At 44.3% G+C, this 23,962-nt stretch overlaps 1 protein-coding gene across 2 annotated transcripts in view; it reads right to left on the reverse strand.

Annotated features, from left to right (window-relative positions):
- Nucleotides 1-14,244, reverse strand: part of LOC310958874 (tenascin-like) — a 38,529-nt gene extending 24,285 nt beyond the window's left edge. For both annotated transcript variants that reach the window (XM_083930014.1, XM_083930013.1), the window contains exons 1-6: nucleotides 13,984-14,244; nucleotides 6,151-6,714; nucleotides 3,481-4,794; nucleotides 2,866-3,129; nucleotides 2,661-2,776; nucleotides 384-537 (exon numbers count right to left, since the gene is read on the reverse strand). In XM_083930014.1, coding sequence (XP_083786140.1) covers nucleotides 384-537; nucleotides 2,661-2,776; nucleotides 2,866-3,129; nucleotides 3,481-4,794; nucleotides 6,151-6,628 — 2,326 coding nt within the window. In that variant the 5' untranslated portion in view covers nucleotides 6,629-6,714; nucleotides 13,984-14,244. The remainder of the gene's footprint in view (nucleotides 1-383; nucleotides 538-2,660; nucleotides 2,777-2,865; nucleotides 3,130-3,480; nucleotides 4,795-6,150; nucleotides 6,715-13,983) is intronic.
- Between the last annotated feature and the right edge of the window lie 9,718 nt (nucleotides 14,245-23,962).

Genomic DNA, 23,962 nt, shown 5'->3' on the forward strand with positions numbered 1-23,962 from the left:
AGCGGGATTTAGAGAAGGTGAAAAAAAGACTACATGGTCATGCTAGGCTGACATTCAATGTGTCTGAGTTATTGCTCTTTAATAGGAAACCTGTAGGTGGAACTGTTGTGAGCCAGCGGGGATTTCCTGTTATTACTCTTCTCTTCATTATGGAATTTCACTCTTTGACATTAATGTGTTATTTCTTTACTCTCTGCTCAAGTGAACTGGAGGTTTTTTGTGTCCTAGCAAACTGCTAATAGCTGCCAGACAGAACAGGGAAATTACATAATTGTACCACCTGAACTTTTCTTTTATATATTTTTAAACATTTATGATCGCACCAGTTCACTCTGTTTAATCCAAAGAGCTTAGGAATAGTTTGTGTACAGCGTCAGACTCACTGGTAGTGACTGTTTTGGATGTTTGGGGTCCTCTGGTGTTGTTCTTGATGATGTTAACAGAGACTTCGTACTCCTGTCCCGGTCCAAGGCCTGACTGGAGGAACTGGTTTTGAGAAGGAGGAAGGGTGCTCGAGACTTTTCCATTTTCTTCTTTCTGCAAGGACACACATGCGTACAGTAACGTCAAATATCCCGTTGAGGATGTCAAATTCAAATTCAAAAAACTTTATTTGTCCCCGGGGGGCAATTCAGGGCACACAGAGCAGCAAATAACGACAGTGCAACTATACAAAAACATTTTAACCTAACAAGAATAAAGTGTAAGAGAAGAATAAGTGTCAGAACAATGACACATGTGACACAATGACACGTGCACACAAGAGAACACATTACTATGAGTAAATCAGGTGGACATGCACCGACTGCCGTAGCCTTCATATATCTACAAGGTCCAGTTTACATCTAGCTGGTCAGTATTTTAGATTTGACATTATCTTTGACATTTTGGGGGGAAATATGCTTACTTGCTTTCTTGTCAAGAGTTAGAGGAGAAGATTAATAGAAGAAGAAGAAGAAGAAGAAGAAGAAGAATTACTTTATTAATCCCACGCGGGGAAATTGGATTTTTTTCACTCTTATTATTATTATACGTGTTACACACACAGACCCGAAATACACACATGCACAAACAGGGCCTATACATGCAAGTAAGGAGAGATGTTAGAGCGAGGGGGCTGCCAGTGACCAGCGCCCCGAGCAGTTGGGGGTTCGGTGCCTTGCTCAACAGCACCTCGGAAGTGCCCAGGAGACGAACTGGCACCTCTCCAGCCACCAGTCCACACTCCATACATGGTCCACACGGGGACTTGAACCAGCGACCCTACGGTTCCCAGCCAAGTCACCTATGGACTGAGCTACTTCCGCCCCAAATACCACTCTCATGTCTGTACACTGGACTTTACACTGTACTGTATGAACTAGCAGACAGTTAGCTTAGCTTGGCACAAAGGCTGAAAACAGGTGGAAACAGCTAGCCTGGCTCTGTCTAAAGGAAGTCACCATAGGTGGATTTCTTCTTACCTGTGGGTAGAGCTAGGCTAGCTGTTTCCGCCTGTTTCCAGTCTTTATGCTAAGCTAAGCTAACTGGCTGCTGCTTCATACAGCACAGTGTAAAGTCCAGTGTACAGACATGAGAGTGGTCGATCTTCTCTTGTAAACCTCTGTGAGAAACCTAAATAATACATTTGCCTAAATGTTCAATTATTTCTTTTAGGTTCGAATGTTATATAAAAAAAGATGTCAGTTGTGAAAGTACAGATTTTTTTGACAGAGAGAAGACAACAACTTCCCACCGTGCGTTCATGTATTCAAATTTTAGAAGTACTGTGAGATTTACTGTGATACTGTGAGACCCAGGACCAGGTAGAGAGATTAGATCTCCACACTGGCCTGGGAACGCCTCGGGATCCCCCAGTTAGAGCTGGTTAATGTGGCCCGGGAAAGGGAAGTTTGGGGTCCCCTGCTAAAGCTGCTGCCCCCGCGACCCGACCCCGGATAAGAGGCTGAAGATGAGATGAGATGAGAGATCTGAGATTTATTTCTTTATACTTTTTAAACATTTTAGCTAAAAGAGGCAGATTAATTCTGTTCTGCTCAGTTGCAAATGGGATTAAATTATTATTATTATTATTTATTTTTGATAAAAACGTGTCAACAATCAGGTTCCCCAGCAAAAACTTCCGGCTTTTGCTTCTGATATCATAAAAAAATGTTTCAGATTTTCATGACACTGCAGAAAACAGGATAAAGAGAAGTATGGAATAATGCTGCATGCTATTCCTGCATGCAATACACTGAGCATGTATGACACTCGATGTGTGCATGATGACCCAGCACAGGAAATGTGTGAGAGGACAGAGAACCGCCCGTTATCCAAATGAACATGCAGTTCAGGAAAGGACATACATATTTAAAAGTGGATATAAACTTTGCAGCGACTGCAAAATTTAAAAAAAGGCCTTTGACTTATCAGCTTGCAAAGTAATTTATTCAAGCTGGGATTTTAAGGAGCAGATTTGCCCGCGGTACTTTGACGTCAAGACTTGCCCTCACTGAAGTTTTTCCACATGTCAGAACAATTTTAATGGTTAGCGCTGAAATAAATCCATGTTTCGCTGAGACTCCCAATAAGCTGGCATAGCTTTATCACATCTCACTTTTTCCTCCGACGCTTAATAAAATCCCTGGCGAGCCTTGGAAAGAGGTGGACAGACTGACCGTGTTGCGGAAATAGATCTCCCAGCCGTCAAAGGGGATGTCCAGCTGGTCCCACATCACCTCCACTGAGGTCTCCCTCACTGATTTGAATCTTAAACCCTCTGGCTGTGGCAGCGCTGGAGGGTAGGAAACAAAAATGATCATTCATAGCAACCTTTTCCCCTAGTAGTTAAGATAAACTAGCATTGACACGACTCTGATGTACCTGTGGCCACCCTTGCGCTGACAGGGACACTCTTCTTGTTGCTCAGAACAGCGTAGACTTTAATCAGGTACTCAAGGCCGGGTTCGAGCTCTTTGACTGTGGCCGCAGTTCTGTCTCCCGTCACAGTGAACTCCTGCAGAAGACCCCCAGGACTGGTGGGCACAAACGTCACCAAGTACTCCGTCACCAACATCTCGTTGTTCCAGGACAGGTCCACCGTGTCAGAGGTGACGTCGCCAACAGTAAGGTCCTTTGGAGGAGACACTGGAAAAAGAAAAAGCAAGGGGGGTGTTGTCTTGGACAGTTGTTCGTTCCCTCAATCACACAGGATCCCACAGAGCTAATGCAAAGTGCAGAGCCACATCTGGTTGTGGTGTGAAGAACTGCCAAAACAGTCCGAACAAACGGCAGAACACAAACCGAAAACCTCTTTTATATTCACTGAAATAGATTCTCTCAAGATGAGTGGTGAGTGAATTTTGAGAATAGGGGGAAATGACATCACCCTGGATTTGAATTTATAGTAAATCTAGTTAACACATGGAAAGTTTCAGAATATGTGATCTGCCAAATCCTCTTTTGTGTTTCTGCGGTGAAGTGAACAGAGCGTCTTACCTTCCGAGCAGTCTTCTCCAATGTATCCCTCATCGCAGACGCACTGACCGTTGACGCAGTGCCCTTTGTCCTGGCAGCTGTTGAGGCAGCTCAGCTCGGCACAGCTTTCTCCTTCATATCCACTCTCACATGTGCACCTTCCATTGATGCAGCGCCCCCTGTTGTTGCAGTCACTTGGACAGGCGTGCACAGAGCAGTCATCCCCGGAGTAGCCTTCCTGACAGAGGCACTTGCCGTCGACACAGTGACCCCGGGCCAGGCAGTCGTTGGGACAAGCTTTCTGACCGCAGTCCTCCCCACTGAAGCCTTCGTCGCAAACACACTGCCCATCAACGCACCGGCCGCGGTCTCTGCAGTCATTGGGGCAGCTCAGTTTAGCACAGTCCTCCCCGGTGAAGCCTATATGACACACGCAACGTCCATCAATACACTCGCCGCGGCCATAGCAGCTTGAGGGGCAGGTCCTGATGCTGCAGTCCTCAGCAGCGAAGCCTTCCTCGCACACACACTGGCCGTTAACACAGCGCCCCCTGTTTTGGCAGTTGTTTGGACAGGAAAGCTCTGAGCAATCATCTCCCTGGAAACCAATGTCGCAGGCACACTGTCCATTTATGCACTGGCCTCTGCTGTTGCAGTTGTTCAGACATGCTATCTGGCTGCAGTCTGCGCCTTGATAGCCCACGTCACAGATACACATCCCGTTGAAGCAAGTCCCTCTCCCGTTACAGTCGTTGAGGCAGGTAAGCTGAGAGCAGTCTTCTCCGCTGAAGCCAGCGGCGCAGACGCACCGTCCGTCCACACAGAAACCATTACCGTGGCAGTCGTTGGTGCAGGTGCGTTCTCCACAGTCCTTCCCTGCGTATCCCTCATCGCAGTAGCAGGTGCCGTTCACGCAGCGGCCACGGTCGTAGCAGTCTTTGGGGCAGATGAGTTCAGAGCAGTCAAAGCCAGTCCAGGGTTCATCACACACGCAGTCTCCGTCTTCACAGCGACCACGGCCTTGGCAGTTGTTGAGGCACTTGGTTTGAGAGCAGTCTTCGCCGAAGAAACCATCCGAACAGATGCAGACTCCGCCCACACACTGGCCGTGTGCTCCGCAATCCGCAGGGCAGACCCCGAGTGTGCAGTCTTCTCCGGTGAAGCCCTTGAAACACTCACACTTTCCATTGATGCAGCGGCCCCGGTCCTGGCAGTTATTGGGGCACTCGGGTTCAGTGCAGTTGGGTCCCTTCCAGCCAGGCTCGCAAATGCAGCCACAGGTTTCAGTGCTGTAGTTTCCATGACTGTTGCAGTAAGGTTTTGTTCCCACCTTACCTTTGATGAGAAAATAAAGTCATTTTTTTACCAATTCAATAATGAGTATATTGTTCAATATCATTTGTAGTATTTCATTATTTTGTAAAATCAAAATAAATAAACCAAAGCAAAAGCCAATTCTTTTTCTTGTGAGTTAGATGAGAAGATCGAAACCGATCTCATGTCTGTATGCTGAATATAAAACCACAGACAGCAGAAGATTAGCTTTAACTAACAGTATCCCCAGTCGGACGCTGTTAGCTGGTATTATCTGGTTTGCCGCAGTTTCCAGTCTTTTCATGGTGCTTTTACTGGACGATCGCCACCGAAGTGCAAGTAGAATTTATTTACACACTTATAAATATAAATATGTTCTCTTTTCATATTTGTACAAGGCCAGTTACATGTCAAATTAGTATACGAAAGAGGATGACGACTCTAATGAGAGAGAAGCAGTAAGAACGTTTGGGTGACGCTCAGCCTGAGTGGCTCAGGTGGTTGTTTACATTATAAATGGAAATTAAGGTATAATTTGGAGCTGTTAAAGCATGTCGTTTTATTGTGAAGGACTGAACTATGGTCCCAGATGTTTTGAAAACATTTAATGTGGAGGACCATCAGCTCAAAGTGTTTATGGTGAAGAGATCGGGGTGTCCGACCACGGCCGAGAGGAGCACACGGTTAATTCACCGGTGTCAACGTCCTTTTGAGAACTCTTGTAAGATCAAAGCTAAATTAGGCTGTTAAAACGATATATGGTAAAAAAGGATTTTAGACTTTAGTTTAACACCACAAAATTAACTAAATACATTACACCATCATTTTTATTTGTAGGTTAAACAGAAACTGTCCGTCTGGTGAGACAGTTAGCTTAGCTTAGCATGAAGGTGTTGGGCAAAGCTCACTAATTAACATATTGTGTGCTGTTTGTTTGACCAATAAACAAAATATAAATGTAAAAGCTACAAGTTGTAGTTTTATCTGCAGGACTATTTCTTGGTTGGGTGGCGCTAACCCAATTTCCAGTCCTTATGCTAAGCTATGCTAATCAGCTGCTGGCTCAGCTTCATGTGTAGCTGTGTATGACGGTGGAATCGATCTTCTCCTGTAACTCTCGGCAAGAAAGCAAATATGCTTATTTCCCAAAGTCTCTCTTCCTTTTATATTAGCAACTGAAACTGTGAGTCATGACATTTGAGCCACATGAAGCCCCATTCAAACTGTAGAGCTGTTAGGAGTATTACACCCCCACACTGAATTCCTGAACTCCTCAGCAGATGAATGGAACAGATGTGTAATGTGGTGTTCAATTTTTGGACTGTACTGGCTGTAATCCACATACCAGACAAAGCATGACAGACAAAAGACACCTACCTGTGACCTGAGCACTGCAGCAGGTCCCGTCACCGTTGCACTGATCTCTCAATGCCGAAACTTCTCCTTCAAGCAACTCCAGCCGGCTCAAGAGGTCTTTCAGGCCGGCCAGGTCGTCGGTACAACCACAGGCCTGCCGAGGTATGTTGATGCGGTGGGTGAAGACGATCTGGTTCTCCCCGTCGACCGTGTGCTCAGTGATGTGATGGCCTGAAGGGACTTTATCTTTAGGATGGAGCTCCGTTCTCTCTGGAGCGTCCAGGTCCACTGAGCACAGGGAACTGGCAGGGACATTAATGTTATAGACATGGTTGAAAACCATAGGATTGTCAGCGCCTCTGGGGAAGGTGATGTTACTTTCTTTAGGCGATTCCAGAGTCTGCCGCCGATGCCGTAGGATTTTCTTCACGAGCCCGGCATTCGATAAGCTGATCAAAGCAGTCAGGAGGAGGCAGCCCAGAACGCCTCGTGTACCCATGCTAGATGTGGGACGTGGATTTTAGTGAAATTAATATCACTTTGAACCTCTGACTGAAAGCCAATCCTCATTAAAAGATGAAGGCTCTAAAAAAACAGAAAGAAATCACACAATTCATCACACAAATTTAGTTTTATTTTGATTTAGAGCTGCAATAATTTCTGGATTGAAAGAAAAATAATTGGACACAATTTGGATAATCGATTTTTTTTGTCATTTCAATCAAAAATGCCAAACATTTAACGGTTCAGGGTTCTCAAATGTGAGAATGTGTTGCTGTTCCTAAACTGATATGACAGTACATTTGATAATTTGAGGGGCTTTGAAGAAGAAGAACTTTATTTATCCCGCAACGGGGAAATTGAATTTTTTCACTCTATTATTATTAATCATGTTACACACACAGGCCCGAAATACACACACATGCACAGACAGGCACCTCTCCAGCCACCAGTCCACGCTCCATACATGGTCCACACAGGGACTTGAACCAGCGACCAGCCAAGTCACCTATGGACTGAGCTACTGCCACCCCCAAATGGTACAGTAGCTGTACCTTGTCCTTACTTTGTATTCATGTTATAAACATAGAAATGAGTAGATGGTAAAAAGTGTTATAAGTTATAATCATCCCCCAGACATGACTGTATCAAGTCTGTAAATGTATGTGAAGAGTGGGAAAAGTTTAAGTTTTACAGGAGTTATGTACCAGACGTTCTGTTGCCTGGGGGCAGTGACTTCCTGGAGTCAAACCAGTAGAGACTTTATATATTTATGCATACTAGAATATGACTTCCCAACTTAATAAGGTCTCTTACAACACTGGTTCCCAATCTGATGGTTGGGAACTTCAATAGGTGACAAGATGGTTGTTGACTTATATTGTTGGTGATTTTACTGTATTTTCCAGTTTCCACTGCAATTCAAAATACATTAATTAATTGGAACAAACGGCAGAAGTCAGTCAGAGGTACCAGGACTCATACTATTTCTACATACTACAACTTCAGACTTGTGTGACACTGTTGCTTTGCCGTCTTTACATTTGCAAAACTTCTAAAAAGGGCAACAGAATAAAAAGCACAAGTCTTAACGAAGCTCGGAGTTATTGCTACATCAGATTTAATTGACGCTTATTTCTTGTAGAGATAACAAGAGACGGAGAGTGTATGTACTGCTCTAGAGGCATTAACGCGAAATAACCCACAGTTGTGCTGCAAATCAGGTTTTTTCATGGTACACATATCTGAAAAGTCTCAGCTGTTTTGCAGGGGGGGAAAAGTAGATCCCATACAAAGGACTCCTCTCGCCCACGATGGCTTCATCAGCTGGACACTAAAAACACTATAATTTGTGGGAACTAATGACAAGCTTCTTCCTCAGCGTGGGAAAGCCTGCTTGGATTACTCAGGGTTGAGTTTCCAGAGAATACTGAGAAGACATACTGAAAATCAATAGAAAGGCCAACAGTGACTGCACAGACTGACTGACACACTGTATCTGTGCCCTGGTCTCTTCCTCACATCATGCATGCTCTTAAATTCACACGCATGTCTGCTGCTTTGTCTGGGAAGCAGCAAACTGTCAGTGATGAAGGAGTTTGTCCAATTTTTTTTGATTGGTAGCGGCTGACAGAAGCTTGCACATGCAAACACGTGAAAAATGACTTCCAGAAGGGAATTGTTCATGAAGTGACAGCGATAAGACGACACTGCGAGCACTTGGGTTCAAGTTCTCATGAAAGCTTCTGGAAAACATTTGGAGACAATGCTGATCATGCAATGTAGATCTTCAAACACATCATGGCATCTGCACATGAATCAAAACTTACATTACGATCCAAACCGATCAAATGCAAAAACGGCCCAAGGCAGCCAACAGTCACAGAGAAAGCTACATACGAGGTCCCCAGAAAGCACGAGAAGCTTAAAAAACAACAAGTAACTAGGTACAAAAGGTCCTTAGGGCGCACTCACACTGTCCTTCCGCACCGCGCCCCGGGCTTTAGGGTACTTGTCCCCCCTCCCTCTTCCCCCGCGCCCCCGGCCCGTTTGTACTCTAACTACCTGGGCCTCGCGCAAATGCTTCTCGCTGTCCATACGTCATCACGCCGTAACACGTCACATGCATTGATTGACGTCATCACGATGCGTCACTTTGTTTACAAATCTTTCCGTAGACCTCGGAATTTTTGTGCGTCTTGTCGACTGTCTTTGAATCTTTTCATCGACCAAATCTGCAGTAAACACTCCACCTCCGCATCACACCAACGTGAACCTTTCGCCGCCATTGTTGTTGTTGTTAAATGTCCGCGCATGGTCCCTCCTTCTAATTTCTATGTCCGAACAGGCGCACATAAATGACGTCAGAACCGTCGTAGGCATCGTGGACGGCCCGCTGTCCGCAGTTATGCGCGGAGCAGGTGCACTCACACTGGTCAAACGCACTAGGCTTTAGCTGAAAAAACGGTTTTGGCCCGGTGCGGAAGGACAGTGTGAGTGCGCCCTTAATCATTCAGCAACTGTAAAAACAGGTGTCTTTGCTTGATATATCATCCAATGAATCCAATTTAAACTACAGCAGTGCCTGAAAACCAAACAAAACACATACCACACAACAAAACTCTACAACCAAAACTCAAAGCAAGACTGTAAATGTCTGGAATATCAGATTCTCAGTCACTTGTCCACTTTTAGGGTTATTGGGAGAGAAAAGGCTCAGGATTAATGGACAAGTTGAGCCTGTGTGTATTCATCTTTGCTCTAAAATATGAGGGAGCTCAACCAAGAATGTGATGAATTATTCCGTACTGAATGCTTAAGATTTATATTTTGAGAAAACCACTAAAACAGATGAAGAAGCAAGAATCAACAGACCCCAGTGTGACAAGTTGTGGGCTACTGGCCAACAGTCTTTGAATACAACAAAGTGTTGTACTGACGGGAATCAGCTTTATGCAGATTGGGGCTGCCCCCTGAAAGCCGAAGATTTGAATCATCAGTCGGAGACCTCTCAGTCGACTGAGGTTCTTCAAATCGAGCAGTCAGGGTTTTGTCACTCAGTGTGACGTTTCGGTCCGGACAGTGAGCGCTCGTCGCTTTCTCGCTGCTCTCTGAAGTTGTTCTTTGAAGGTGTCTGCGACGGCTTCTGCCCAGAGGAAGAGAGGCTTTGACCCGTCAGACTCCGAGATAATGTCATCTTCTGCCTCCTGCTTAGAAGTGGTGAATTTACAACCCGCAGCAACTTAACACTAGCAATGCATCGAATTGTGGGCCCTCTGTCTCTTCATCTTCCAAGATAGACCTAGAACCAATCAAAGCCCTGAAACGTGACCAACAGCTACAAAACTGACACACAACGGACATGCACACTGGACGGTGATGCTGTCAGTCATCTTCTTAAACACACCCCTACATGAGATAAACAGTTGTGATTGGTCTCTAAAATCTCGAGCTGCTGGAAATCTGTCTGAACGGGAGAGGGGCCAGACATATCTGCCAGAACAAATGAAACAGGAGTTTGACAGATTCGTCTGGTAACTGCGTCGCTGACACTCTGAACGTCTGGACGAACCCTGTTCAAGGATCTGGTAGTTCCATAAAGGGCTTCTTGAAAGTCCATGGGGGGGGGGGGGGGGGGGGGGGGGGGGGGGGGGACGTGTGATGAGTACATACTTAATAGAGGGGACGGTGGTCTGTGCATCTGGTTGTTGTCTTTATTTAGATGCCGTAGAGCGATCTTACAAGCTTTGCGTGCACAAACTGTCAAATAAAACAGTTGAATATTCAAATTGAACAGCCGGATACAGGCCTAACTAAATGTTGTCCTTCACTTTGTTTGGTTATCTTTGGGCCGCAGTGCCTTTTAACCTCTCCAATCAATCATCCTTTCTTCCCTTTCTTGTCCATGACCTTTGACCTGCCCTTGCTTTCTCCTCACCAGCATTCTTTTGTATCCCGTCCCCTTAAATACAGATATTAAACTGAGCTTGAGTTTCACAAGTTCTCGCACATCTGCTCAGTGGTGGGATAAAGGTAGGTTAGGTGCTGTAGGTGTTGTAAATCTGAAAACTAGGGTCTGTCAATAGGTTTCTGATGTCCCTCTAGAAAACTTTACAAGACACTAAGACCAATAATTTGCGGTCTCTGGGGTAAAGAAGGAATCCCTTACAATCCTCAGCACGTGTTTCAGCTGGAGACTATTGTTAGCTTCAAGAGTGTCTCAGTGTAGCTTTTCTATACGTAAAATACCTCAAATGTGATTTTTATTCAGAATCTGATATAGTAGACATAAATCTTTCAGCAAAACGCCAAGAATACGTCGTTCAAAGCAGGCGAGGGGTTAACCAAGGACATCTCATGTGACTAAGGGACCATTTGGAGAGAAAATTGAAATAAATATAACCTGTTCACTAAGCTATAATCCAGAATCGCTGTAGCTTTAGTACTCTTTCCCCATGCTGGCAGTGAGGAGGGAACTTTTCCGCGTGGAAAAGAGAAACTGGGAATGTTGGCCCTGGACCGAGGACATCTGTTTTGCTTAGTCAAAGAAAGAGAAAAGACACAGAGGCACTTGTCCTTTGTCCACACAAAAAACTGAAAGTGCTACAGCGTGCATCATTCAACGTTTAACTTGATCGTCTCTATTTGTGCAATTATCCAGCTGAAGGGTTTGCTTCTTGTGACGAGACATTTCTTTTCACATCCCTGAGAGCAACACATGTGCAGCGTGTCTGGACACACTTATGGAAAACATTCGTGGCTGACGGCAGCGTGTCAGGACTCAGCGGTGAACATTAATCCGGTGCAACGGCTTGTTTGTTCATCCGTCAACATTTCTGCATTAGTTTATTTGTCAAAATCTGATTATTATAGCATCTGGAACAGCTGGGAATCATTTAAAGAAAAGTTAACTGGACTAGTTACTGTAGCCGATACAACAATAAGAGAAATTGCAACACCTCATTAGCAGATGGCAAATTTCCCCGACGCTGCACAGATATGCTGAAGTGGTCCTTTAAGAACAATAAACCTGTGCTTTATGTGTTCCCATGTGAGCCTGAACAGGATGCACACTTAAGTTTCAACTTGCAATTATGGGGTCTCTCCTCAATCAAGGAGAAAATGCTTAAAGGTTTGTAACACGGAGACTTTTCCCCTCTTTCTTTGGAGCAGAAATAGAAAATTAAACATTTTGATGATTAGTTACTTGTTTCTGTCACTTCTCGAGCAGAAATCCCAAACCTTTGCTGCTCTAACCTCCTTAAATGTGATGAATTGCTTCTTTTCTTCATCATACATGTTAGTAAACTATAGGTTTTGAACTGTTGCTTAGACAAATCAAGCAATCGGAATAAGAAGAAGAATTACTTTATTAATGTTGTTGTTGTTACACACACACACACACACACACACACACACACACACACACACACACACACAGGCCTGAAATACACACACATGCACAGACAGGACCTATACATGCAATTAATGGAGAGATGTTAGAGCGAGGGGGCTGTCAGTGACCAGCGCCCCGAGCAGTTGAGAGTACAGTGCCTTGCTCAACAGCACCTCGGCAGTGCGCAGGAGATGAACTGGCAACTCTCCAGCCACCAGTCCACCAGTTCATGGTCCACACAGGGACTCGAGCCGGCGACCCTCCGGTTCCCAGCCAAGTCACCTATGGACTAAGCTACTGCCGCCCCCAGAGCTACTGCCTCCCCCAAGACATAGGTTCCACTGAGACATACGTACTTTAATGAAACTAAAACAGAGCCCAGTGGAGTTTTCTATTGTATGTATGACATAATAATTTGACCAATAAGGACACCCTTGGTGAGACTGTATATTGCGAAAAACTAAACGACTCCTCTCAGAAGAAAACAGCTCCATAGCACTCCTGGAGGTCTTACGCTCCACAGGGGACCGTTAATCTGCGGAGAAAATAAATGAATCAATCCTGAAAATGGTCGTTAGTTGCAGCCCTAGCCTACAGCCAGGGTGGCAGCTTTGTGATGCTGTAATGCTCATTATAAAGAAAAACAAAAGGTTGGATTGATAAACTAAAGTTATGGACAAACAGCCGCCCCAGCTGTTTTGCTCTCTATGTCCATGTGCATCTATTTGCTGTGCAGGAATTCAAAGGTCATCCCTCTAATGGTTAATGAGCATGAATATATTAGAGCGGGTTTTTAATTAGTTACACATTCAACTACTTACAAACAGCCCTCTGATCCAAGACACTCTGGGAGACAATGTTAAAGGCCTAACATGTAAAAATTATGTTAACCTTCTCTGATATCGGAGAGACATACATTATTCAACGGTCACTGCGTCCTTATTAACTCTCTGTGTCACTCTGGCCACACAAGCTACACCTCCATCGCTCCACTGACCCTAAATCTAACACATTTGACATAAAATGCAAACGTTGTGATGCTGAGTTATGATCAACCCTTAGCTCTTTGGGCTCTTAGAGGTCACACAGGGGGAAACAGTGTTGGACGAGCCCTGGGGGAGCTCCAGCTACTACACCAGCTGTCCCTGTGACAGAGGTTTATCTCACAGAAACACCTTTCTTACTCCGCTGCACAAACACATCCCAGGACGGCCGGAGCATAGCAGAGAGGCTGTAAAACACCCATGAAACGATCGGCATTAAGATACGAGTCTCGGAATGAAACGAAAAGCTTTAGGGAACCAAATGATTATAATCTCAGCAGAAACATTCAGGAGTTAAAACCACCGTCAACAAGACTTGGATTTCAATTAAGCAGAGCGAATAGACTGAACGGATGAAGTCTGGGTTTCTTTTTTCCTCCCTGCAGAAAATCCTGCCACCCGCTTTTCCCCTTTATTTTAATCTCCACGATGGAAAAATGACACACAATGAAAACTGAATTGCATTGCAGAAGATAATGTGATGAATCATCAGGCTGCAAAACCTCACCAGGCAGAGGCACACACACACACACACACACACACACACACAGACACACAGACACACACAGCTTCTATTTTTACTTTTGGAGTATTGATTTACAGTCTGATCAAAATTTAGTAGCATCTTTTTGGCACGAAGCACGCTGGCTCCTTCTCTACTTTAAGGATCAAAGCTTCCACATGCTCACTCCCTCAGCAGCCAGGCATCATCTCTGACCCCGAGTTGGCTGCTATGTGCGTCTGACTGAGGAAGAAGTTGCAGTATACCCCAAGAATGTACTTCCAAGAGCTATAATCAAAGCCTTCTGGTGAAGTCACCTGTGCTGCACATAAATCTACTGCTAAGTAACTACTAGTGTCTCTATTTTGAGGACAATAAGTCAGAAAATGTCTATCAGTGATACGTCTCCTTACATGTATCGGTGCCGGCTGCTTGTCACGAGCCCGTGCAGGTAAGATGAAGGGCTCCTCCGGGTCTTAACACATTCATTGAAAGCGAAAAAAGAAAAGATGCTTTGCTCTGTTGTGTCACTGCTCCGTCCTCTCCAGCAAGGTGTCAGCTCTGTCCGTCAGTCCTCCCTCAGCCCGCTCCCTTATCTTTCCTCCCTGTTCACAGCTCAGGCTGAGTTCAGCTCCTTTACTGACAGACAGAGAGAGAGAGAGAGAGAGAGAGAGTCAAAATCACAGAGAGACAGGGAGAGGGAGTGTGAGTAAATGTCTTTTAAAGTGTGTGGAGTTGTTTAGGGCAGACCCCCATTTGCTTTTAACTCCAACCCTTAAATAGCCATCATTTTCCCTCCCTCCTCGGCTCTTCTTCCCTCCCTCTTCTGTAACTAATGGATGCAGAGCTGTGCTGCCGCCTTTAAAATGAGATGCCAGTGTTACTGGGAGTCATGACAGAGCGAGCAGCGCTTGTGGTCGTGCAGGAAAAATTAGAGGGGAAAGCCGGGAATGAGAGGAAAGTGAAGTCGGAGTGTAGACAGCAGATAGACGTTTCACTTCAACCGTGTTAACTCTGCAATAATGACTTATGACAGCCTCTTGCACAAATACAGAATAATCTTTGCACAATTTACTCTAACGCATTATATTTGAGGAAATCCCCTCCTCGACCATCCATCACCACTGCTGCTTATTTCCATACTTCACACTAATCTGTCACAGTGAATCTTCTTCCATGTCTGTCACAGTGATGGATATCTACAGCAGCTGAAACCACAGAAGAAGAAGAAGCAGAGGAAGACGAAGACGAAGAAGATAAAGAAGCAGAGGAAGTAGAAGAAGAAGAAGAAGAAGAAGAAGAAGAAGAAGAAGCAGAGGAAGTAGAAGACGAAGAAGAAGAAGAAGAAGCAGAGGAAGTAGAAGAAGAAGACTTCTTACACACACACACACACACACACACACACACGCCCAAAATACACACACATGCAAAGACAGGACCTATACACATGCAACTGATGGAGAGATGTTAGAGCGAGGGGGCTGCCAGCGGAGGTTCGGTGCCTTGCTCAACAGCACCTCGGCAGTGCCCAGGAGATGAACTGGCACCTCTCCAGCCACCAGTCCACGCTCCATTCATGGTCCACACAGGGACTTGAACCAGCGACCCTCTGGTTCCAAGCCAAGTCACCTATGGACTGAGCTACTGCCGCCCCACATCAATCACCCCGTGGCACAGTCTCTGATTGAAAGGTTACAGTGATCCGTGATGCAAGAACTGACTAAAATGTGCAGAAGTGGACGTTAAAGAGTGAAGCCAATCTCTAATTCCTGGAGGAAATGTTTCCTTGCTCAGACGCAGTTACTTCCTGCACAGACACGGTTACATTCTCATACATTTAACAGATGGGATGAGCAGGAAACAAGACACATTCTTAACTGGCCATCTTGGATTAAAATGAAAGCAAGCTGTAAAGGAGTATGTGATAGCAGTTGTGCCCAAAGTGCCAGAGTGTAAACCTGCGAGACCACTTGAATCTCAGATGGGGAAGCGAGGCGACATGTGACCATACGGACGCAGTCGCCACACAGTTTAATCTTAATGCGATTAAAAGAGGATAAGGCTTAAATCTTTAAAGTGAGTCTATGAGGCTGGTTAAGATGTTCACAACATGCCGGCTAATTGTTTGTTGTGAATACTTCACTACTTGTGAAAGGTAGCTTCATTTAGCCTCCTCCGTACCTCAGGTCTCGCTGCACGGCCATGACTCTGTAGTGACAGCTAGTGTTTGTGTAGGTGTGAGTGTGTGTGTGAGTGAGTGTGTGTCTGTGTGTCTGTGTGTCAGCGTGGCTGTGTGTGTATGTGTGAATGTGTGTATGAACGTATATATATGTGTGTATGTCTCTGTGCATGACTGTGAGAGCGTTGGGTTCTTTTAACTTTCTTCTCCTGATTTTATTTGATGTTTCTCTTTTTCTGTACTTCTCTGTAACTTGGCATTTTGCGATACTTTCTGTATGAAAAGCGCCGTATAAATAAAAATAAATAAATTATAAATAATAAATAAATGAATAAAACAAAAGTGTAAAAGACCTTTAGAGTGAGCGGAGTGATTCAGGTAAGGCATCAAATGTTTATTTGCATTATGGATTAATGACCTGATGTTGTTTTTGTTTAAATATATAATGTATAAAATGTCAGAAACTTCCATCGCAATCTCCTAAAACTCCAAGGTGACATTTTCAAATGGCTTGTTTGTCCCACCGACAGTCACAATAATCTGTTTATTGTCGTATAAGATGGAGTACAGTAGGAAATCCTCAAAATTAAGACGATTTTTACTGTAAAAAATGACTTAAATAATCAACCAACTGTTATCTGATGACGTTTGCATCTGTTATAAGTTGATTTATCTGCAATTATCAAATCATTATGTCTGTTAAATATCAGAAATCTGAAAAACACAACTGCTAAAAGCACAAAAAGCCAAGGTCGCTTCTTCAAATTGCTTTTCTTCCCTCGACCGAAACTGAAAATCCCAAACATATTCAGTTTAGTGTCACAGAAGACAAAGCACAGCAGCAAATACTTACAATGCTTGCTATTTCTGCTTGAAAAATGACTACAACTATGTTTATTGCATAATTGTTTCAGCTCAAATGGAAACAATTGTCTGATAATATTCTATACAACCACTGATTTGTTTTCCCCTAATATACAAATGCTATACCATCATAAGCAAAAATGCTAAATGCTGTGCATCCAAAGAGTAAATCAGGAATGTAGGGGCGGCAGTAGCTCAGTCCATAGGTGACTTGGCTGGTTCGAGTCCCCTGTCTGGCCCATGAACAGAGTGTGGACTGGTGGCTGGAGAGTCCAGGCAGTGCCCAGGTGCTGTTGAGCAAAGCACCGAACCCCCAACTGCTCGGGGCGCTGGTCACTGGCAGCACCCTCGCTCTAACATCTCTCCATTAGTTGCATGTATATAGGTCCTGTTTGTGCATGTGTGTGTATTTCGGACCCGTGTGTGTGTAAAATGAAAAAATAGAGTGAAACTTGAATTTCCCCATTGCGGGACAAATAAAGGAATACTTCTTCTTCTTGGTTCTGGACTTGTTTTCATGAACTGAGGAGAAGGAGAAGCACCAAACGAAAACAATAAATCCTGACTAATTCAACAGCACAGCAGCGCTAAGGAGATTTGTCACTTTTCATCGCGAGGACGGTCAGGTCAGGTAAACAAAGCCCACAAAGACGACACGTGTCCGTACTTCAACATCTTGTAACGCACAACAGGAAATATAAGCACGTCTGAGTTCAAGTGCGTGATGAAGAGGGTCCACTCTCAGAGGCAGAGCATAAACTCATAAAATCTGTCACTGTTCATTAAATCAAATCTTCCCCTAAGCTTCAGAAGACCCCGGGGATCTGGTCTGAAGCGGGGCCCTAAAGATTGAGAAAATGTGTGTGGAACCATGTAAAGAGGTCACACTGCGGCCCCCGTTTTCATTTAAGACCCCGCATGTGTTTCACGTGTACTTCGCACAGAAATATAACACATGTGGCTCAGGCGCAAGCACATATGATAATACTGTGGAACATTTGCCACTGCAGCTATAAATTGACCCCCATGTTAAACAGGTCGTTTACACAGCATCATTAAACCTGTTTAAGGACAAAAGAACATTCTGGTCTGTATATTTAGGTCATATCTCCATGACAACACTGAGGGGGTGAGGCTAGCTTTTATTTTATTGGAGTTTATGAATATTAAGGGGTCTCTTGAGTGACAGCTAGCCTCTGGCCCTCACTTCTCCTCGGAGGTAAACATCAACCAGATGGACGTATCACCCTCCACACAACGTCACATACATGCCCTTTTTTGGTAAATGGAAATGAGGCGGAGCAAGGTCTGACAAGATGGAGACTTCCGTAGGCGAGGATGATTGGATCAAGTTGAGAGAACAGACCTCAAAGGAGAGGCTACGTCCATTTTTTTAATACAGTCTATGGTTCTTAGTTGACAGTATCTCATCCTGCCAGCACCCCTGATTTTCACGGGTTGTACCGGTTTTATATAAACATACAAATCAGTGAGTTTGCAGTGTGTTTCTGTGTGAGATATTGTAGAATTATGGCCAATGCATAGATATGTATTAATACAAATACAGCAGAGTCAAAGTCTGACAAGATGGCGACTGCCGTAGGCAAGGGTGATCAAATTGAGAGAACGGACCTCGACATAGAGTCTAGGTCCATTTTTTTTTTACAGTCTATTGTAGCAATATGTTACCCTGAACTTCAACAAAGTCACAACTCATTCAATTCAATGAACCGTTCTTGAGACACAGCTTTCTCTTTTCGTGCACTGAAATTAATTTTGGTCTCCTAAGACTCAACACTTCTTGGTAGTTCATACAGCGGCATTATTGACTAGAAATGATGGCCTATTCTTCCAATCCACACAGTTGTGCTGACGTGCTCAACAGGCTTACATTGGCATAACGAAAATCAAAGTGTCTCCAGTCTGAGCGGGCTGTAATCATAAAGCTCAATGGGTCATGGGTAGTTTAGGTTCAACTGAGCGCCTAAAATAAACCATGAGGTCAGTGAATGTTTTGTTTTTTCAAACATGAATGCAAATGACAAAAACTGGCTTTACTGTCTAATACTTTTTTCGTATATGGCTACACGGTGGTGTAGTGCCTCACAGCAAGAAGGTTCCTGGTTTGAATCCTGGCTGGGGCCCTTCTGTGTGGAGTTTGCATGTTCTCCCCGTGTCTGCGTGGGTTTTCTCCGGGTTCTCCGGTTTCCTCCCACAGTCCAAAGACGTGCAGGTGTTCGGTTCATTGATGACTCTAAATCACCCGTAGGTGTGAATGGTTGTCTGTCTCTGTTCGTCTCTATGTGTCCTGTGATAGACTGGCGTCCTGTCCAGGGTGGACCCCGCCTCACGCCCAATGTCAGCCGGGATCGGCTCCAGCCTCCCCGCGACCCCGACAAGCGGTTGTAGATGAATGAATGATGCACAACATTTATATGTTCGGGGAAAAAATAACTGGAAAATGCCACTGTCAGATATTTAAATATAATTACATTGCCAGAAAAAAAAAAAGACTTGTACGGTGATGAAAGAGCATGTTTTCCATGTAGACATGAATTACCTTGGAATATTTACATGTTATGTTTAATTATGAAGCTCCACAATTACTGGGTGTTTTCTGCAAAAGGCTTTAAAGTAGGATGTAAATGTAAGTTTGATCTTTGCTAGTTAAAAAGTACAAAAGTAAAAAGGCAGAAAGAATGGAATTAGAAAATTAAGTTGCTGAGTAAATTAAAATACTCTTACATTAGATTTGTTCAGTGGTGAAGGTGAAGTGTTTGTTTCAGGTTTTCTATATAAAAGAATCAACAGAATATACTTATATATATATATACTTTATAAAAGTTATCCCCTTTAGTGAAGGAGGCCACAGATAAATTCCCATTTCCTTGCATTGTTTGTTTAGATTTCTCTTTTCCACTTCCTAATAACTGATTTAATTGCACTTCATTGGATGCTTAATAACTTGGAAATGTTCTTGTATCTTCCTATGACTCGCGCAAAATATGGACCACACACACACACACACACACAGGGCGCACTCACACTGTCCTTCCGCACCGCGCCCCGTGCTTTAGGGTCCTTGTCCCCCCCTCCAGGCCCGTTTGTACTCACACTACCTGGGCCTCGCGCAAATGCTTCTTGCTGCCTATACGTCATCACGCCGTAACACGTCACACGCATTGATTGACGTCATCGTGATGCGTGGCTTTGTTTACAAATCTTTCCATAGACCTCGGAGTTTTTGTGCGTCTTGTCGACTGTTTTTGAATCTTTTCATCGACCAAATCTGCAGTAAACACTCCACCTCCGCATCACACAAACGTGAACCTTTCACCGCCATTGTTGTTGTTGTTGTTAAATGTCTGCGCATGGTCCGTCCTTCTATTTTCTATGTACGAACAGGCGCACATAAATGACGTCAGAACCGCCGTAGGCATCGTGCTCGTACACACGCTCGTGCTCATACACGTGCAAACGCGCTCTACAAAAGCCCACCTCTCTCAGGCACACACACACACACACACACACACACACACACACGCACACGCACACACACACACACACAGGTGTATTTATACTACAATCAATTAAAACTGCATATTTAAGGTCTATCCTTTTTTGGGGGAGATGTAAAACATGAACACTGTTTGTAGGCACTGTTATAAGTAATCTTAAGCCGTGATAAACTAAAATCATAATACGGTCACAGGCCAGGATCATACTGTACCTTATTATATTGTCGACTTTTAGATTGTGTGGTTTCTCCAGCAAAGGTCGGCAGATTTATTACCAACAAACTGTCAGTAACTCCTAAACACAGCAACACGGCAAGAAGCTACTTCTTACATGACCTCATTAGTTTCAATGAGCCACTATAACTCTTGTAAACTCACAACAGTTACAAGACACTCGTATGAAACTTTATCTGCCAACAGTTTCGTGATTACAGCTGCTTGTCAGATGCTGGAGGGTTATGTGAGGTGAAATGCAAGCTGCTCTGACAAGTACATTGTTTAATGTGGCAAGGGATGTTTTTTTGCCTCAACCCCTACATGCAATCTAGAAAACTGCTGAAATGCAGCTCAGTATAAGTGTCAAGGTCTTCTGCTTATAAATAAAAAATTAAAATATATTAACTAAGGGCGCACTCACACTGTCCTCTTCCCCCGCGCCCCAGGCCCGTTTGTACTCACACTACCTGGGCCTCGCGCAAATGCTTCTTGCTGCCTATACGTCATCACGCTGTAACACGTCACACGCATTGATGACGTCATGGCGATGCGTCCCTTTGTTTACAAATCTTTCCGTAGACCTCAGAGTTTTTGTGCGTCTTGTCGACTGTTTTTGAATCTTTTCATCGACCAAATCTGCAGTAAACACTCCACCTCCGCATCACACCAACGTGAACCTTTCGCCGCCATTATTGTTGTTGTTAAATGTCCGCGCATGGTCCCTCCTTCTTTTTTCTATGTCCGAATAGGTGCATATAACTTACATCAGAGCTGTAGTAGGCCTCGTGCTCGTGCTCGTGCATGTGCAAACGCGCTCTACAAAAGCCCACCTCTCTCAGACGGGCCGTGGACGGCCAGCTGGCCGCAGTTATGCACGGAGCGGTTGCACTCACACTGGTCAAACGCACTAGGCTTGACCCGAAAAACCGGTTTTGGCCCGGTACGGAAGGACAGTGTGAGTGCGCCCTAAAGTGTAAAAGGGATGAATAAATTATGATTTTAGTGATGATGACCATCCCCACGCTCACTTATGTCTCGTAATTTGATGAAGCAACTTTTGGGCTGATACGGATATAGACTTGGTGCACAATTTAAACATTTTTTTCACGTGAGAATTCATTTAATAAAAGGTCAAAAATACCTCAAAAATATCAGATTAAAAAAAAAAACATGCTGTGATTTGGCATCAAAAACTTTTGACATTTGAAGATTTTTGCAAGAGTTTTAGCGATCTGATGGCGAGCACTATGTTCTGGAAACTGCTCAGAATCCCGCGTAATTGTCGCTGTACATAGGAAAACCATCCGTCCTCTGAATGCCCTAGGTCTCTAGTCTATGGTTGTACAGTCCCATGAGGCTGTGATTATCCGAGAGGTCACAACAGCTCATTTTATACCATCGCTGAAAACAATTGGGCTCAATGAATCCACAAGAGTCTCAGCTTTCCGGTCAGACCCAATTTAAGCAATCCCAAGACTGTTTACAGACCCCAGTGTGCAGAAGTATTGAAATACAACATTTTAGTTTTCGGTTTCCACTTTAACTGCAGAATGAATCAAATACTCACAAGTGACAAAACCGTGGCAGTGAGGGGCTGAGCTGTGGTAGAGGGAAAACAACGAATCAGAAGATGGAGAGGCACACATTCTCATATGGTGCTACATCCTCATCAGTCTGACTCTTGAGTCAGCTACGGGCCATGTGCAGACACTGTGCAGACCAGAGGTGTCACAGCTCACACAAACATGAACTAATATGGGTGTGAAGGCATCACAAATCCCCCTCAGGTTGCTCCGGAGGCTTGCCAACACATCTGCTGAGAGACCTTTGAATGCGGTTACTACCGAAGAGCGGCTTCAGCCACAACCACAGACGGCAAACTCCGCATGGAGATCCCTTTGTTGTTTCAGTGTGGTAGCTCTAATGAGCTTGTGCGCTTTACAGATTAGAGGATCTGCACTTCCAGGCATTAGTTTGAGGATTACAGTGACACTGGTGAATGATCCGTACTGAATGTGACCCGTTGTTTACAGCTGTGTTTGGCCGGGTTGAGCTAGAGCTCAATCAACCACAGGGCGCGATTTCATTAATGAGATCAGCGATTAGTGGTTCGTCACTACAGTTAATGTCACGGTGATGAGGAGGATTACGGGACGGCTTTCATCTTTGATAAAACAGGCACATGTGATATTTATATCCTAAATGTATTATACAAGTCCAGCAGTTAGCTCCATTTAAGTGGGACAGCTGAATGAATTAACTTTTTGTGGAGTTTCAACAATTGTGTTTGTGTGTTTAAAGTTACCGTGTCATTGGAACAACACAAAGAGTCTACAGCAACACCAGCTGTACTTTCGGCCAGTGGTTCTCAAATGGGGGTACGCGTACCCCTGGGGGTACGTGAAGGCACCCCAGGGGGTACTTGAGATTTTAAAATACAATTTAAAAGTTGCATCCATGCAAAGTTTAGGCTGCACTTACTCGTGTCCTGTCTTGGGTTTTTTGTCTTGTAAAATTCATGTTTTATTTTGAAAGATTAATTTTCCTCTCGTTTCAGGTCAGTTGCCCTTCCTCCTGTGTTGCCAGTCTTCTGTTTTCCCTGATTCCCCGATCGTGTCCACCTGTGTCGCCCTCCCTCGTGTGTATATAGTCCTCGTCTTCCCCTGTCTTGTTGCCAGAGTATATCGTCTTGCCGTGTACCTCCAGCCATTACCACAGCCTTGTCACGGACTAAAGCCTCCATTTATCGTACCCTTACTGCATTTGAGTCCTCCTGTGCCCAGGCCTACCACAGTGGTGCATTGAGATAAACGCTGTCAGCATGCTAACTGTACTGTACATTAACAACGCTATGCTACTGTGCAGGCTTTAGGGGTGGCATGCATGCACGGATGAATTACCAAATATCAAAACTTCACTGGTTCCATAAATGTATGTATAAATATTGTCTAGCTTTCTTGGTCTCATAACACATATGTGATGTACTTGCCCATTGGACAGATGCTGTCTGTCTGTCTGTCTTTGTCTCACTCTGTCCATCTGTCTGTCTGTCTGTCTTTCTCTCTCTCTCTCTGTCCATCTGTCTGTCTTTCCTCTCTTTCTCTCTCCTTTTCTTCCTCCCCAACCGGTGCAGACAGATGTGCGTCCTCCACAGAGCTGGGTCTGTCTGACGTTCCTCTCTGTTATAGTGAAGGTTTGCGTTGCCACCGTACTCTACGGGGGAATTGTTGGGTCTCTGTAAATCATAAATAAGTCATAGAGTGTGGTCTTTACCTACTCTGTAAACTGAATTAAATTGAATTGATCCATTTTGATAATTAACCTTTAAATAATCAAATATTTTCTCCGACCACACTTCTAAAACGGGAGTAGTTTTCTGCATTTAATGTGACAATACGTCGATCATCTTTAGGTTTGGGACTGGAATTGAAACAAAAGAAGCAACTTCAAAATATTATCCTGGGCTTTTATTGCCTAATTAACTAATGGAGAAAATAATCAGCACAATCATTCTATTTATTCAATTACATTAACCGTTTTAGGGAAACTCCTTTAGGGATGGCATCTCATCTCATCTCATCTTCATCCTCTTATCCGGGGTCGGGTCGCGGGGGC

Source organism: Echiichthys vipera, assembly GCF_963691815.1.
Source record: "Echiichthys vipera genome assembly, chromosome: 16".
In the NCBI taxonomy this organism is placed as follows: Eukaryota; Metazoa; Chordata; class Actinopteri; order Perciformes; family Trachinidae; genus Echiichthys; species Echiichthys vipera.